Source organism: Octopus bimaculoides, chromosome 19 (genome assembly GCF_046866305.1).
Source record: "Octopus bimaculoides isolate indiv1 chromosome 19, ASM4686630v1, whole genome shotgun sequence".
NCBI classification, from domain to species: Eukaryota; Metazoa; Mollusca; class Cephalopoda; order Octopoda; family Octopodidae; genus Octopus; species Octopus bimaculoides.
In genome coordinates, this window is record NC_142946.1 from 49,607,381 (window position 1) to 49,620,862 (window position 13,482).

Genomic DNA, 13,482 nt, shown 5'->3' on the forward strand with positions numbered 1-13,482 from the left:
GTGTTTTTCAACAGGAAGTTTATGTTTGTTCCTGTTGAAAAAAGAGCTCATAACTCCAACTAAAAACATTGTCTCCCCTTACACACACTTCCTGTTTTGACACCACACTTCCTGCTTAACACAAACTTTTAACCCCTTTTTTAAAACCTAACACAACTCTCAATTCTCATGCATCCTTATTTTTCCAACCATTATATACATGAATTACCATTGAACTTCAAAAGCTCAAAGACAATATAATGTATTGGTATATTTATTTTTTTATATACTATTTTTTTTATATATTATTTTCTTCATTTTGTACTTCTTTGTAAAAAACTTTTTCATTCTCCCTCTTCTTGAAAATTTGCTTCGCAATGAAAGCCAGTTAGAGAAATCTTTATTAAAATATGCTTCCAGTTTAGCATTCTGCCTTATTATTATTTTTCATTTTCCTATATATATATATATAATGTATAATATATATATATATATATATATATATATATGAAAAAGTAAGCAATGAACAATGTATTATTGAATATCAAATCTTGAACATCATATCTCTCTCTCACTCTCAAGCCTAGGAGGCTGCAAATCTGCAACAAGAGATGCAACCTTCCAAAATTATAGCAGTGAAATCTTCTCAAATCACATCAGACCGTCTGTCTACAACCCCCCCCCAAAAAAAAACCCCCACCCTTGGGAGCCTATATAGAGCTGCACTCTCATTTGCACAAATATTTGATCTCAGTTTTTATTATATTCTGTAGTAAGATGTGAATTCAAAATGTACAAATATCAAATATCGAAGCCAAAATACAGTGAAGTATCTACTTTGATGGGCTACTCTGTTTGGCCATTTTGCCAAGATACATTTTGAAAGGGTTTGGAATAAGTTGGACTCACCGATTCTCTTTTTGTGCTCTGCCATGTGAAGTGAATCTCATTGATTTCTGTGGCAACTGGTAGATTGAATGAGAGGGCATGGTGGTTGATGATACCATTACGGACATAAGACAATTCTGCTGTGATGCCTACAAGAGAAACAGAAGGATAATTAGATACAACGCCCTATGAAGAAAAAGAGAAAAAGAAGGAAGAAAAATACACATTCCATGAATTTCTTTCAGACAGTAATTCTTTTCCCTTTGTAAGAAATGTTTCACTAGGTTAAGTCATGCTGATGATTTTTAAAAAGGGTGAAATAGTGTGATACATGATTTCCACTGACCAGAAATTTTAAGAACTTTATAATAAGTAAGCAGTGAGAAAACAAAATATGAATATTTTGATGTGTAGGGAAGCTGATTACATCAACCTCAATGCTCATTTGATACTTATTTCATTAACCCCAAAAGGATGAAGGCAAAAGCGATGTCAGCAGGATTTGAACTCAGAATGTAAAGACAAAATAAAATGCCACTAAGCATTTTGCCCAGCATGCTAATAGTTCTGCCAGGAAGATAATAATAATAATAATAATAATAATAATAATAATGTAAAAATAAAAAGGCAAGTGATGTTAAAAAATTATGCTGCTGCCATCTCAAAAAAGAGAAAAATAGGATTTTTTTTTAAAAATGTGCTAAGGGAATTAAAATTTGAAATTAGTAGGAGTGGGAGTGGGTGATAATGAGTTTTGTAATTTGTATTTTTGTTTTTTATTTTAATTTTTGCAGAACATTGAGATAGTAAAATTTTTGCAAAATTTGACAAAATTTTGACAAAAAGATGAGAAAATAAATATGCTTTTGTAATTTAATTTATATTTCTTGTGCTTTTTTTTACTCCTTATTTTTTCCTGTTTTATATTATAATTATATTGTCAGAAAGTAATTTCTCAGTTACATATTGGAAAGATAAAGAAATTCCTCAATGTTAACCAAAAAAAAAAAAAAAATTTTAATGAAAAACAAAAAAAAAACCCACGAAAACAATCAATCAATTAATCATCTATTTTAGAGGGGAGGAATTTGAAGCTAAAGAAAAATAAATTTTTAAGATTTATCAAATCATGTTAATGGAATACAATAATTTGTTTTGAAAAAATGAAAACAAAACAACAGAAAAAAATTATTGATTTCTAATAACTAGGTAAAAGTCAATATTTTGTTGAAGAAAGGAGAGAGATTCAATAAATGTTTTCCTTTCAGGAGCCACAGAAGCTCCGTGATGTTTGGTTGTTTAACTTTGGTTACTGAAGTCCTGGCTTAGTGGTTAGAGCATCGGGTTCATAATCATAAGGTAGTGAGTTGGGTTCCCAGATCGGGCTGTGTATTGTGTCCTTGAGCAAGACACTTTATTTCACGTTGCTCAAGTTACACTCAGCTGTAGAAATGAGTTACAATGTCACTGGTGCCAAGCTGTATCGACCTTTGCCTTTCCCTTGGACAACATCAGTAGCATGGAGAGGCTGGTATGAACCTGGAACTATGGTTGGAAAGCAAGCATCTTACCACACAGCCACGCCTATCTATTTTTTAAAAATTTAATTTAATTTATTTATTTATTGGTCAATCATATCAATTCTTGTGTTTATTTCATTTGATTACTTATTCAATCGATTTCTGTTTATTGAATGGCTAGCTTACCTTGTTCCAATTTTAGACAATGGAGACACTGGACTGCCAAAACTAGATGTGCGTCTCAGAGTGTTATTTCTATGCTCACACACACACAGAATATGAGATACAGATAGACTAAAAACTCACACACACACACAAACGCACGCACACACACAAACACATGCCATCAGCAAATTTTAATAGAAAAATCTTTAGAAACTGAAGAAACACACACACAAATCAGATTGTCTCTCAAACAAAAATAAATGGTCCCTGGGCAGTATGTAGCTTTTAATGAAGTTGATTGGTTTTCATTCTTTGTTTGGGCGGTGGGATGGGTGAAAGTCTTACTGAATCAAATTAACTTCATTGATGTATGTAGATATGATAAACGAACTAAATGAAATTGCAATGCTTTCATAGAGTAGGATTAGAAAGCTACGGTTGTTATTGGTAATTTTTATTCTTTTGCTTGTTCTCTCCCACTAGGCTATGGCCATGCTGGGGCACCACATCGCCATCAATTGTTATGTTTTATATTGTGTAGTTTTGATAACAAATGTATCAAAAGCCTCCCAGAGGGCTCATCATCATAGAATAGGTGATTAGGTCTGCAGAATAGCCAGCCAGCCAGCCAGCCAACCATTGTCAGTGGAAAGATGCAGGGGGGTTGGGGGTGAGGGTGTGTGGGAGTTGCTAAGAGTTTCATGGCAAGTTAAACAGTTGAGAAATTAATCTCCCTCTTGGATAGGATGCTAATCTATCACATGTAACCAGTTTCCTTCCCACCCCACCCCCGAAGATCTGGTCAGCTTCCCCACCATCGCTACCACCATCACCAGCAACAACAACAACAACAACAACAACAACAACGGCGGCACCAACACTCCCATCCAAGAGCTTCTCTTCCTTTTCCTCCATCCCACAGAAAATGTCTAAAGTGAACTAACTTGGTTGGAATCAAGTGCCGTGCCTGGAGACAAATGATGAAAAATGCCTGCAAGCAAAGGTGGGAGACTGGCGAAACACGGTCTGTGAGAAAGGAGAGAAAGAGAGAGAGAGAAAGAGGAAGAGAGATAGAGAAAGAGGGAGAGAGAGAGAGAGAGATGAAGTAAATGAAAGAGAGAGAGAGAGAGAGAAAGAGAATGAAAGAAAGAGTATTCAATATAATTAGTAGCTATTTGATAATTCCCATTTGAGGCAAGCTATTTTTATACCGAACACTATCACCACCACCACCACTTCTACTACTACCAATTCTATCATTAAACTATTACAACAACAAGAACAACAACAACTACTACTACTGCTACTATCACCACACGCACCACTAAAATTTCCATACCACTAACCACACTATAACTAAACTACTATAAACCAGTAACTAGAGACTACAGTGCTATTATGAAACACTATATATATTTATATATATATATATATATATATATATATATATATATATATATACATATACATATATATATATATATATATACATATACATATATATATATATATATATATACATATACATATACATATATATATATATATATATACATATACATATATATATATATATATATATACATATACATATATATATATATATATATATATACATTCACATATATATATATATATATATATACATTCACTTATTACCACCACCACCACCACCACCACCACCACCACCACCACCACCACCACCACCACCACCACCTAGAACAACAACAACAACAGCAGCAGCAGCAAGCCACTGGGGGAATCTCTATGCAGTAACTCAACCTGTTAGAAATATCAGCCAAATCGCTTCTAAATTACATTCTAATAACTTGTAAAAAGGAAGGCAGCATTGGAAACATTAGTCTCAGATGCACATACATACACACATGCAAATAAAAGGGGATGGCCATGGCTGGAATACTTTTGAGCAGAGGTGAGCTGAATAAGAGCTGACTCGGGGTTAAACAACACTACCATTCTCCCCCCACCCACACACACACTCACCAAGAAACTTCTCCCAGAGACAAAGACTGGGCCTTGTACATAGGCAGCTAGAAACAACTAAATCTCCCCCCACCCCCACCCTTAAGTCTTCTCACAACTGGGGACTAAGACTGAGCCTTCGACATAGTGACTTGAAATGCTGCTAGAAATAGCAGCTAAGTCTCTTGCAAACTCCATCCCAACACCTTAAAACAAACAAAAAACAAATGACAATGTAGTCAAGGATTCCCTGCGGCATAGGATAAAGACAGGATGGTCACAGTTGGGATGTCTTTGATCATGATAAATCAGCTGGATCGGGATTAAGCAACAATAACTCTTAAAAGACCCCCCCCCAAAAAAAAACTACTGCATTCAACTACCATCACCTGAGCTACCCCTACTACAACATACCATAACATTTACACTACCACCAACACCACCACCACTACAACCACAACTACTACAACCATTACTACCACCACAACCACTACTACTATCACCACGATCACTACTACAACCACTACTATTACTACCATCACTACCACTACTACTACAACCACCACCACTATCACTGCTACTACCACTACTGTCCTAGCCCAACCATGACCACATTTACCATCATTGCGTCCCTTCAATCACTACCTCCAGCTCTATCACTCACAATCAATCCACCGTCTCCCCGTCGCATCGCCACCATTACTAACAACATCCCTGCCACAACCACTACCACCACCACCACCACCACCATCACCACCATAAACTTCAATATCAATTCCCTATTGACAGATTGACATAGTTTATCAACTGGAACAATCAAATATTTATTTAATAGCAAAAAAAAAAGTACGAAAAAAAAGAAAAAGAAAAGGTAGGTGGTGGTAGCGGTGATGGTGGTGTTGGTGACGGTGGTGGTTGTAGCTGCCGGTGAAATATTGTTATAGGAAATTTGATGATGGCAGTGGTGTTGATGGTGATGGTGGTGGTGGTAAAAATATTATGATGATGGTAGTGCTGATGATGATGATAATAATTATGATGATGATGATGATCACTATTATTGATGACTACTGCTGCTGATGGTAATGATTATTATAAAGATGATGCTGAAGATGATGATGATGATGATGGTGAGGAGGAGGATGAGGGTGGTAATAACGGTGACAGCAGCGTGTTGATTAACAATGCAAAGTGTAATAAAATACCAAATAACAACTGTAATGGAGAAAGAATCCTGGTAGTTTTGATGATGATGATGATGACAATGATAATGACATTGATGAATATGACGATGATGATGATGATGACGATGGCATTGCTGATGAGCCTGACTTAATAGTGATAACGATGATGACAACGATGGCTGGCGACAATCATGATGGTATTGGCGATGATGAGGATGAGCATGACGATGATGACGAGGAGGAGGAAGAAGAGGATGACAAAGCTGATGATGGTGATGGTGATGATGATAAAGAGGAGGAGGATGACAATGACAACGATGGTGAAGCTGATATCAACGAAGATGAATACAAGGAAGATGATGATGATGGGGAGGAGAAGAGGACAATGATGAAGCTGATGTCAATGAAGATGATAAGGAAGATGATGATGGTGGTGATGATGATGAGGAGGAGGACGACGACAACAATGATGAAGCTGATGTCAACAAAGATGAATATAAGGATGATGATGGTGATGATGATGATAATAAGGAAGATGATGCTGATGGTGATGATGATGTTGCAAGTGTAAGTTATGGTAATTTTCAAAAACTATTTTGGAGATGATAGTGACACGATGATATACTGATGATGATGACAACGACAACGATGATGATAAGATGATGATGATGATGATACTCTCTAGAATGCTCAGTTAGCATTTCAGAAAGCATCATTGAGCTGGTACCATTAACATGATGGTGGGGATGATGATGATGATGATGATGATGATGATGATGACGACAACGGTACTCTGATACTCTCTCTCTAAAACGCTCGGTTAGCATTTCAGAGAGTATCATTAAACCAACGTCATCAAAACGATGATGATTACCGTTATGATGATAATGATAATGATAATGGCTGTGGCGATAACGATGGTGCCAATCCTGTTCTGATAATGGCAGTAGTCAAACCATTTTGATGCTGTTGATGATAAAAACATTAGTCATAGTGAGCTGATAATTGCAGTAAAAGCTGTGGTGTTTGCTGGTGTTTCTTGCCGTTGTTGTTGTTGTTGTAGCGATGTTGGTTAATGGTGGACAATGCTGGTGATATAACAACAGCAGCAGCAGCAGCAACAACAACAACAAATCATTTGTTCCAAGATAGAAAACACAAATGTTATTTTCACAGAACAAATATTTCATTTTCAGCATTTGTTTTGTTTAATTTATCATCATCACCATCTTTATTATTATTATTATTATTATCATCATCATTGTTATTATCATCATCGTTATTATTATCATCATTATTATTATTATTATTATTATTATCGTCACCACTTTTATTATTGTTGTTGTTGTTAGAACTACTATTGTAAAGAAATTAGAGAATGTAATCTAAGTTAAAAACCTATACAGTGGTGAAACTGTTATGGTTATTGTGGTTTTGTGGTAGTGGTGGCAGCGACAGTGGTGGTGGTGGTGGTGGTAGTGGTGGAATGTTCATTTTCAGAAAATTCTTTTAATGAAGGAACTTGTCTCCATAGATACATACACACCATACTAATAAACGTCTGAAAGCAAAGGGGTGGTGGTGGTGGTGGCGAATAAACGTGATGAAAGAATCTGATGGCGGGTGGGGAATGGGGTGGTGGGAAGGAAGAAGTCAAATCTATATCATGGTAATTGGAATTTTGATAAAAATCACAACAATGACAATTTCCAATAATTCTACCACCAATGAAGACATCCTAACAATAGCACAAGCCCCCACTCTGTGTGTTTTTGTTTCAGACTTTTAGTAGTAGTAGTAGTAGCAGAAAGAGATATATTTTCAACTAATTCAAATAGTTGTACACCCCCGCCGCCTTCCCTCGATATGACTAATATAGAACTTAGTCATGTAACTAGATTAAGCTATTGTGGGGTACGCTTGAAAGTTTGGCTGGCCTTCATACAGCGATGTAAAGAAGGAATAGAAAAATCATGGAATTTTCCCAAAAGCCAGCTCCAGATATCTTGGAGAATTTAGATTCAGCTGTGCAACTTGATAAAACATAAATGATCCAACAGGGAAGGTTAAATGGTTGCACAATCTGCAATAAATAGCAGCTGGATTTTTCATTTAAATTTCACACTTTGTGTTTTAAAAATGGATGAATGTACCAGATAAAGTTCTGAGTGTGTCATGTGAGAAAAGGAGATCAGATGGATTGACATTCAAATGAGGAAAGTTCAACATGTAGAAACAACAAACACATGTCGATTTTATAGTACTGCCACTGCTTACTCAAACTCAGTATTTTGGCCACAGGTACAATGGACATGAGACGCTGTGTATTTGTGTATTGCTGTGTATATACATCAGTGCTATGTGTTTGGCATCACTGATTCAATGCTGAGTTATCTGACACGAGACATTTTAATGTTTCTCTCATCCTCTCCCTCTCTTTCACTGCCTGTCTCTCTGTTTATGTGTGTGAGCATATTTCCCTTTATGCGTCTGAAGAGAGAGGAAAATGCTTATATCAATTGTGTTAAATGGCAAGAAGCCATTGGTGATGGTGATGATGGTGATGATGATGACAGCAACAATGAAGGTGATGGTGATGATGACAATGACATTGAAGATGATGGTGATGATGATGACAATGACGATGATGACGGTGATGATGATGATGACAATGACGATGATGATGATGATGACGGTAATGATGATGATGGTAATGATGATGATGATGGTAATGATGATGATGATGATGGTAATGATGATGATGATGATGGTAATGGTAATGATGATGATGATGGTAATGGTGATGATGATGATGACGGTAATGATGATGATGACGGTAATGATGATGATGACGGTAATGATGATGATGATGATGATGATGATGATGATGATGATGATGGTAATGATGATGATGATGATGATGATGATGATGGTAATGATGATGATGATGATGATGAAGATGCTGATGATCATTAGTAGGAGCAGTATCACTACTGGTAGTAATATGATGAGAAGATTTCCCACCACTCACTGGCTCCAAGATGTGAAAACCAGAAAAACCAAAGATTGCAGCAAAAGACTTTTCCTTTAAGTAGAAACTTAGTTGCCTTACTTTGGAAGATATGAGAGAGAGAGAGAGAGAGAGAGAGAGATAGACTGAGAGAGAGAGAGAGATAGACTGAGAGAGAGAGAGAGAGATAGACTGAGAGAGAGAGAGAGAGAGAGATAGAGAGACTGAGAGAGAGAGAGAGAGAGAGAGAGAGGGAGGGAGAGAGAAAAGAGAGCTAACCTAAATAAATAAAGTGCATATGATGGGTGGGTGTTTAAAATGAAGTGAGAAATATGGATTACACGTTAATAACTCCACGATGGGTGAGAAAATGGGAGGGGGGGGGGAATTAAGAGGGGCTGTTGCTTAGAAAGAGCCAGAGATTGAAAACAAAATGATGGGAGCAATCCCTGTGAGTGATAACGATGGTGATGATTATTATAGGTATTGGTGGTGGTGGTGGTGTTGATGGTGGACGTACAGTGTCGGTAAGATTTGAAGTAATTGATATGAGTGAAGAGAAATGGAAAAACCGAAGCTGAAGCCGATTGGCGGAAACTTTGGAAGAAGTAAATGAAAGACACACCTCACATTTAAGATATTAAAGGTGGATAGATAGGTTGAGAGGTAGATAAGTTACTTAGCTAGACAGGTAGGCAAATAGCTAGCTAGCTAGAAAGTGATAGATAGATAGATAGATAGATAGATAGATAGATAGTTAGAGAGATAGATAGAATATGAGAGGGACAGAGTGAAAGAGAAAGAGGGACAAAGAGAAAGAAAGAGATAGGCAAATACCTCACTAGGTGAGTAACTATAACGATGGATATATATATATATATATATAGGCAAGCAAGTATGTAGGTAACTTAATGATTGAAAGCTGGATAGGTATACAGGTAGCCAGATGAATAGACAGACAGACAGACAGAGGTAGACAGGCAGATAGACAAGTAGCCCGCAGTGAAGAGACATTCAGACAGACAAACAGACAGACGGAAAGAAGGACAGAAGGACAACCACATGCCCCAGATTCTCTGCATAATTCATTCTGTTCTCTTTTATACTACTCAGAGTTAGACACTAGAAATCGAGGTGAGGGGTGGGGGTGGGTGGGGGGGGAGAACGAAAGAATGATGGAAATAGAAGTGAAATGGTGGTGGTGGTGGTGGTTGTGTGGGGTGGGGGTGGGCGGGGGGTGTAGAGTACTGGAAAATTCATTTACATATTCATTTCCATGATTAAAATACAAAAATATTGATATGTTAAGATTATAGAGATAAATTACATTGTGCAATTTTCTTTTTCCTTCCCTATGAATATATTACAATATTATCTGTGTATATGGATAGTATGTATGTGTTAGTGTGTGTATGTATATACATATATATATATATACACACACAGACACATACATACATATATATACACACACATAAAGCTGCATATATATATATATATATATATATATATATATATATATATATATATATATATATATAGTGTGTGTGTGTGTGTATATATATATATATATATATATATATATATAGAGAGAGAGAGAGAGAGAGAGAGAGATAGACAGACAGAGATGCATAGATATACACATATGTATGTTTGTGGCATGCATGCACTCACACAAACATACACTAATTGTAACAAATACACATGTACATACACATAATCTCTTTATAATATTCAGAATAGAAAACAGTATCTCCAGCAGAATTTTTCCAAATATGGCATACACCAGACATAATAAGAGTGATTAATATACATAAATTTATGTAAAATCACACTTATGTCTGGTATGTATATATATATATATATATATATATATATATATGTGTACACATACACACACATCACTCACATGGCATGTTGGTCAATTTCAAAATATGTTGGTCTTAAGGAATTTGACCAATTATAAAACTATATATTATCCTGGGAATGCAACAGGTAAGTTCAGGTGGGTAAAGCAAACATCATTGATCAAATGCCAGTCGTTGAGTTATGGTGGAATGCTATGACAGGGAAGGATTACACAAGTTCCAGTTTCTATGGAAATGGGCGATAAGTCATATCTCATTTCCATGTAGATGCAATATATATATTTGCATATGTGTACACACACATGTGTGTATGTATGTGCAGACACATACACACACACAGATTTAAGTTACGCCTAATAAATTAAAAAGCTACTCTGTGTGTGTGTGTGTGTGTGTGTGTGTGTGTGTGTGTGTGTGTGTGTGTTTATGTATGCACGTGATTGTGTGAATCTGTTATATATATTTATATATGAATGTGTAGGTGATCGTGCCGTGTAGATGCTTATATTTGTGAGTGTAGGAGGTAAGATTTCTATGTAAGCAATATGAATTGTTATCCGAAGGAATATACAAAAGAAATCAATCATTTTTATTCAAGTACCTGACCTTTAATGCAAACTCCAACATGTTACTTGCAATAAACTCATTTACATAATATTTACTAACACTGCATTGCCTCAAAATTCAAGGAACAAAAAGCAGTATATTGGGAGTTCTTTTCTGCATGCATATACAACCATTATCAAACAGTATATCTCACACTTAGACAATTTGTTATTTCACTGATATCTTTAGACTGGTGTCCACATTTTGGTAGTTACACTCCACAACATTTCAGCTGTTGCACCCTTTGAACAAGCACCACACACACGATAGGCTTCCACATAGTGTCCATCCTCCAAATTCACTCACAAGGCATTGGTCAGCCAAGGGCTATAATAAAAGACACTTGCCCAAAGTTCCACATAGTGGGACTGAACCTAAAACTACATTATTGCAGAGTGAGCTTCTAAACTACAATGGCTATGGCTGCACCACCCAGTGCATAATAAATTTTCTTCACAATTTCCCATTTCAAAGTCTCGCTTATTTCTCCTATTTTTCCTGTTCCGAAACTACTGTACCTAAAAGCAACCGTCTACCAAAATACCTTTACAATACGGATAGCAAACTTGAACTTGTCTAATCTCTTCTGAAACACTGTGCTTAAATGACACTTCATATGACCTGACCTTAAGTCAAAACATTCACCTCTCTGACAGCTATCCTAAGATATTTTGGTAAATTGGCTCACCTTGTCATACAATTACTTTATAAACTGTATAATTTCAAAAGAATGTTTATAAACAATATTGGTGGTGAGGGAGGAGGGGAAGAGATCTTTCAGTATGCAAAAATGGTGGGGAATAAATATGTCTAAAACATAAAACACTGTACTTAAATAGAGTAAAAGTTTCTGCTCTGACGTTACTCTTGCTATCATAATCTCTTAACAACTCCATACGTATGTGTACATACATATACATTATTGGTACAGTCGTGGCTGTGTGATAAGAAGCTTGCTTACCAACCACATGGTTCCAGGTTCAGTTCCGCTGCATGGCACCTTGAGCAAGTGTCTTCTGCTATAGCCTTGGGCCGACCAAAGCCTTGTGAGTGTACTTGCTAGATGGAAACTGAAAGAAGCTCATCATATGTGTGTGTGTGTGTGTGTGTGTCTGGCTGTGTTTTTCCCCCCCTCCACCATCGCTTGACAACTGATGCTGGTGGGTTTACATCCCTATAACTTAGCGGTTCAACAAAAGAGAGTATATTCTTCTATACACAATCATACACACCCACGTATATGTATATATATATATATATATATATATATATATATATATATATATGTCAGGCTTCTTTTAGTTTCCATCTACCAAATCCACTCATTAAGCTCTTGTTGGCCTGGGTCTATTGCAGAAGACACTTGCCCAAAATGCCATGTACTGGAACTCAACTCGGAACCTTGTGGTTGGGAAGCAAATTTCTTATCACACAGTCACACCTATATATATATATATATATATATATATATATACATACATACATACATACATACATATATATATATATATATATATACATACATACATACATACATATATATATATATATATATATATACATACATACATACATACATATATATATATATATATATATATACATACATACATACATATATATATACATACATATATACATACATACATATATACATATATACATACATACATATACATACATATATACATACATATATACATACATACATATATACATATATACATACATATATACATACATATATACATACATATATATATATATATACATACATACATACATATATATATATACATACATACATACATATATATACAGACATATATATATATATATATATATATATACATGTTGGATGTGTAATGTCAATGTGAATACCCGTCAGAGTGTAAGTATCTTGAGAGAAAAGCTGAACATTAGAAGCATCAGTTGTGGCATGCAAGAGAGACGATTGCGCTGGTATGGACATGTGGTGAGAATGGAGGAGGATAGCTGCGTGAAAAAGTGCCACACCCTAACAGTTGAGGGAACCCGTGGAAGAGGTAGGCCCAGGAAGACCTGGGCTGAGGTGGTGAGGCAAGACCTTCGTACATTGGGCCTCACCGAGGCGATGACTACGGACCGAGACCTTTGGAAATGGGCTGTGCGTGAGAAGACCCGGCAAGCCAAGTAAGATCGTTGCCAGTGCCCCTGGACTGGTTCTTGTGCGGGTGGCACATGAGATGCACCATTTTGAGCGTGGCCGTTGCCAGTACCGCCTGACTGGCTCCTGTAGG

At 36.2% G+C, this 13,482-nt stretch overlaps 1 protein-coding gene across 3 annotated transcripts in view; it reads right to left on the reverse strand.

Annotated features, from left to right (window-relative positions):
- The window catches only part of LOC106882040 (inactive tyrosine-protein kinase RYK), a 240,397-nt gene that overhangs the window by 97,901 nt on the left and 129,014 nt on the right, over positions 1–13,482 (reverse strand). For all 3 annotated transcript variants that reach the window (XM_052974851.2, XM_052974852.2, XM_089337649.1), the window contains exon 2: positions 889–1,016. In XM_052974851.2, coding sequence (XP_052830811.1) covers positions 889–1,016 — 128 coding nt within the window. The remainder of the gene's footprint in view (positions 1–888; positions 1,017–13,482) is intronic.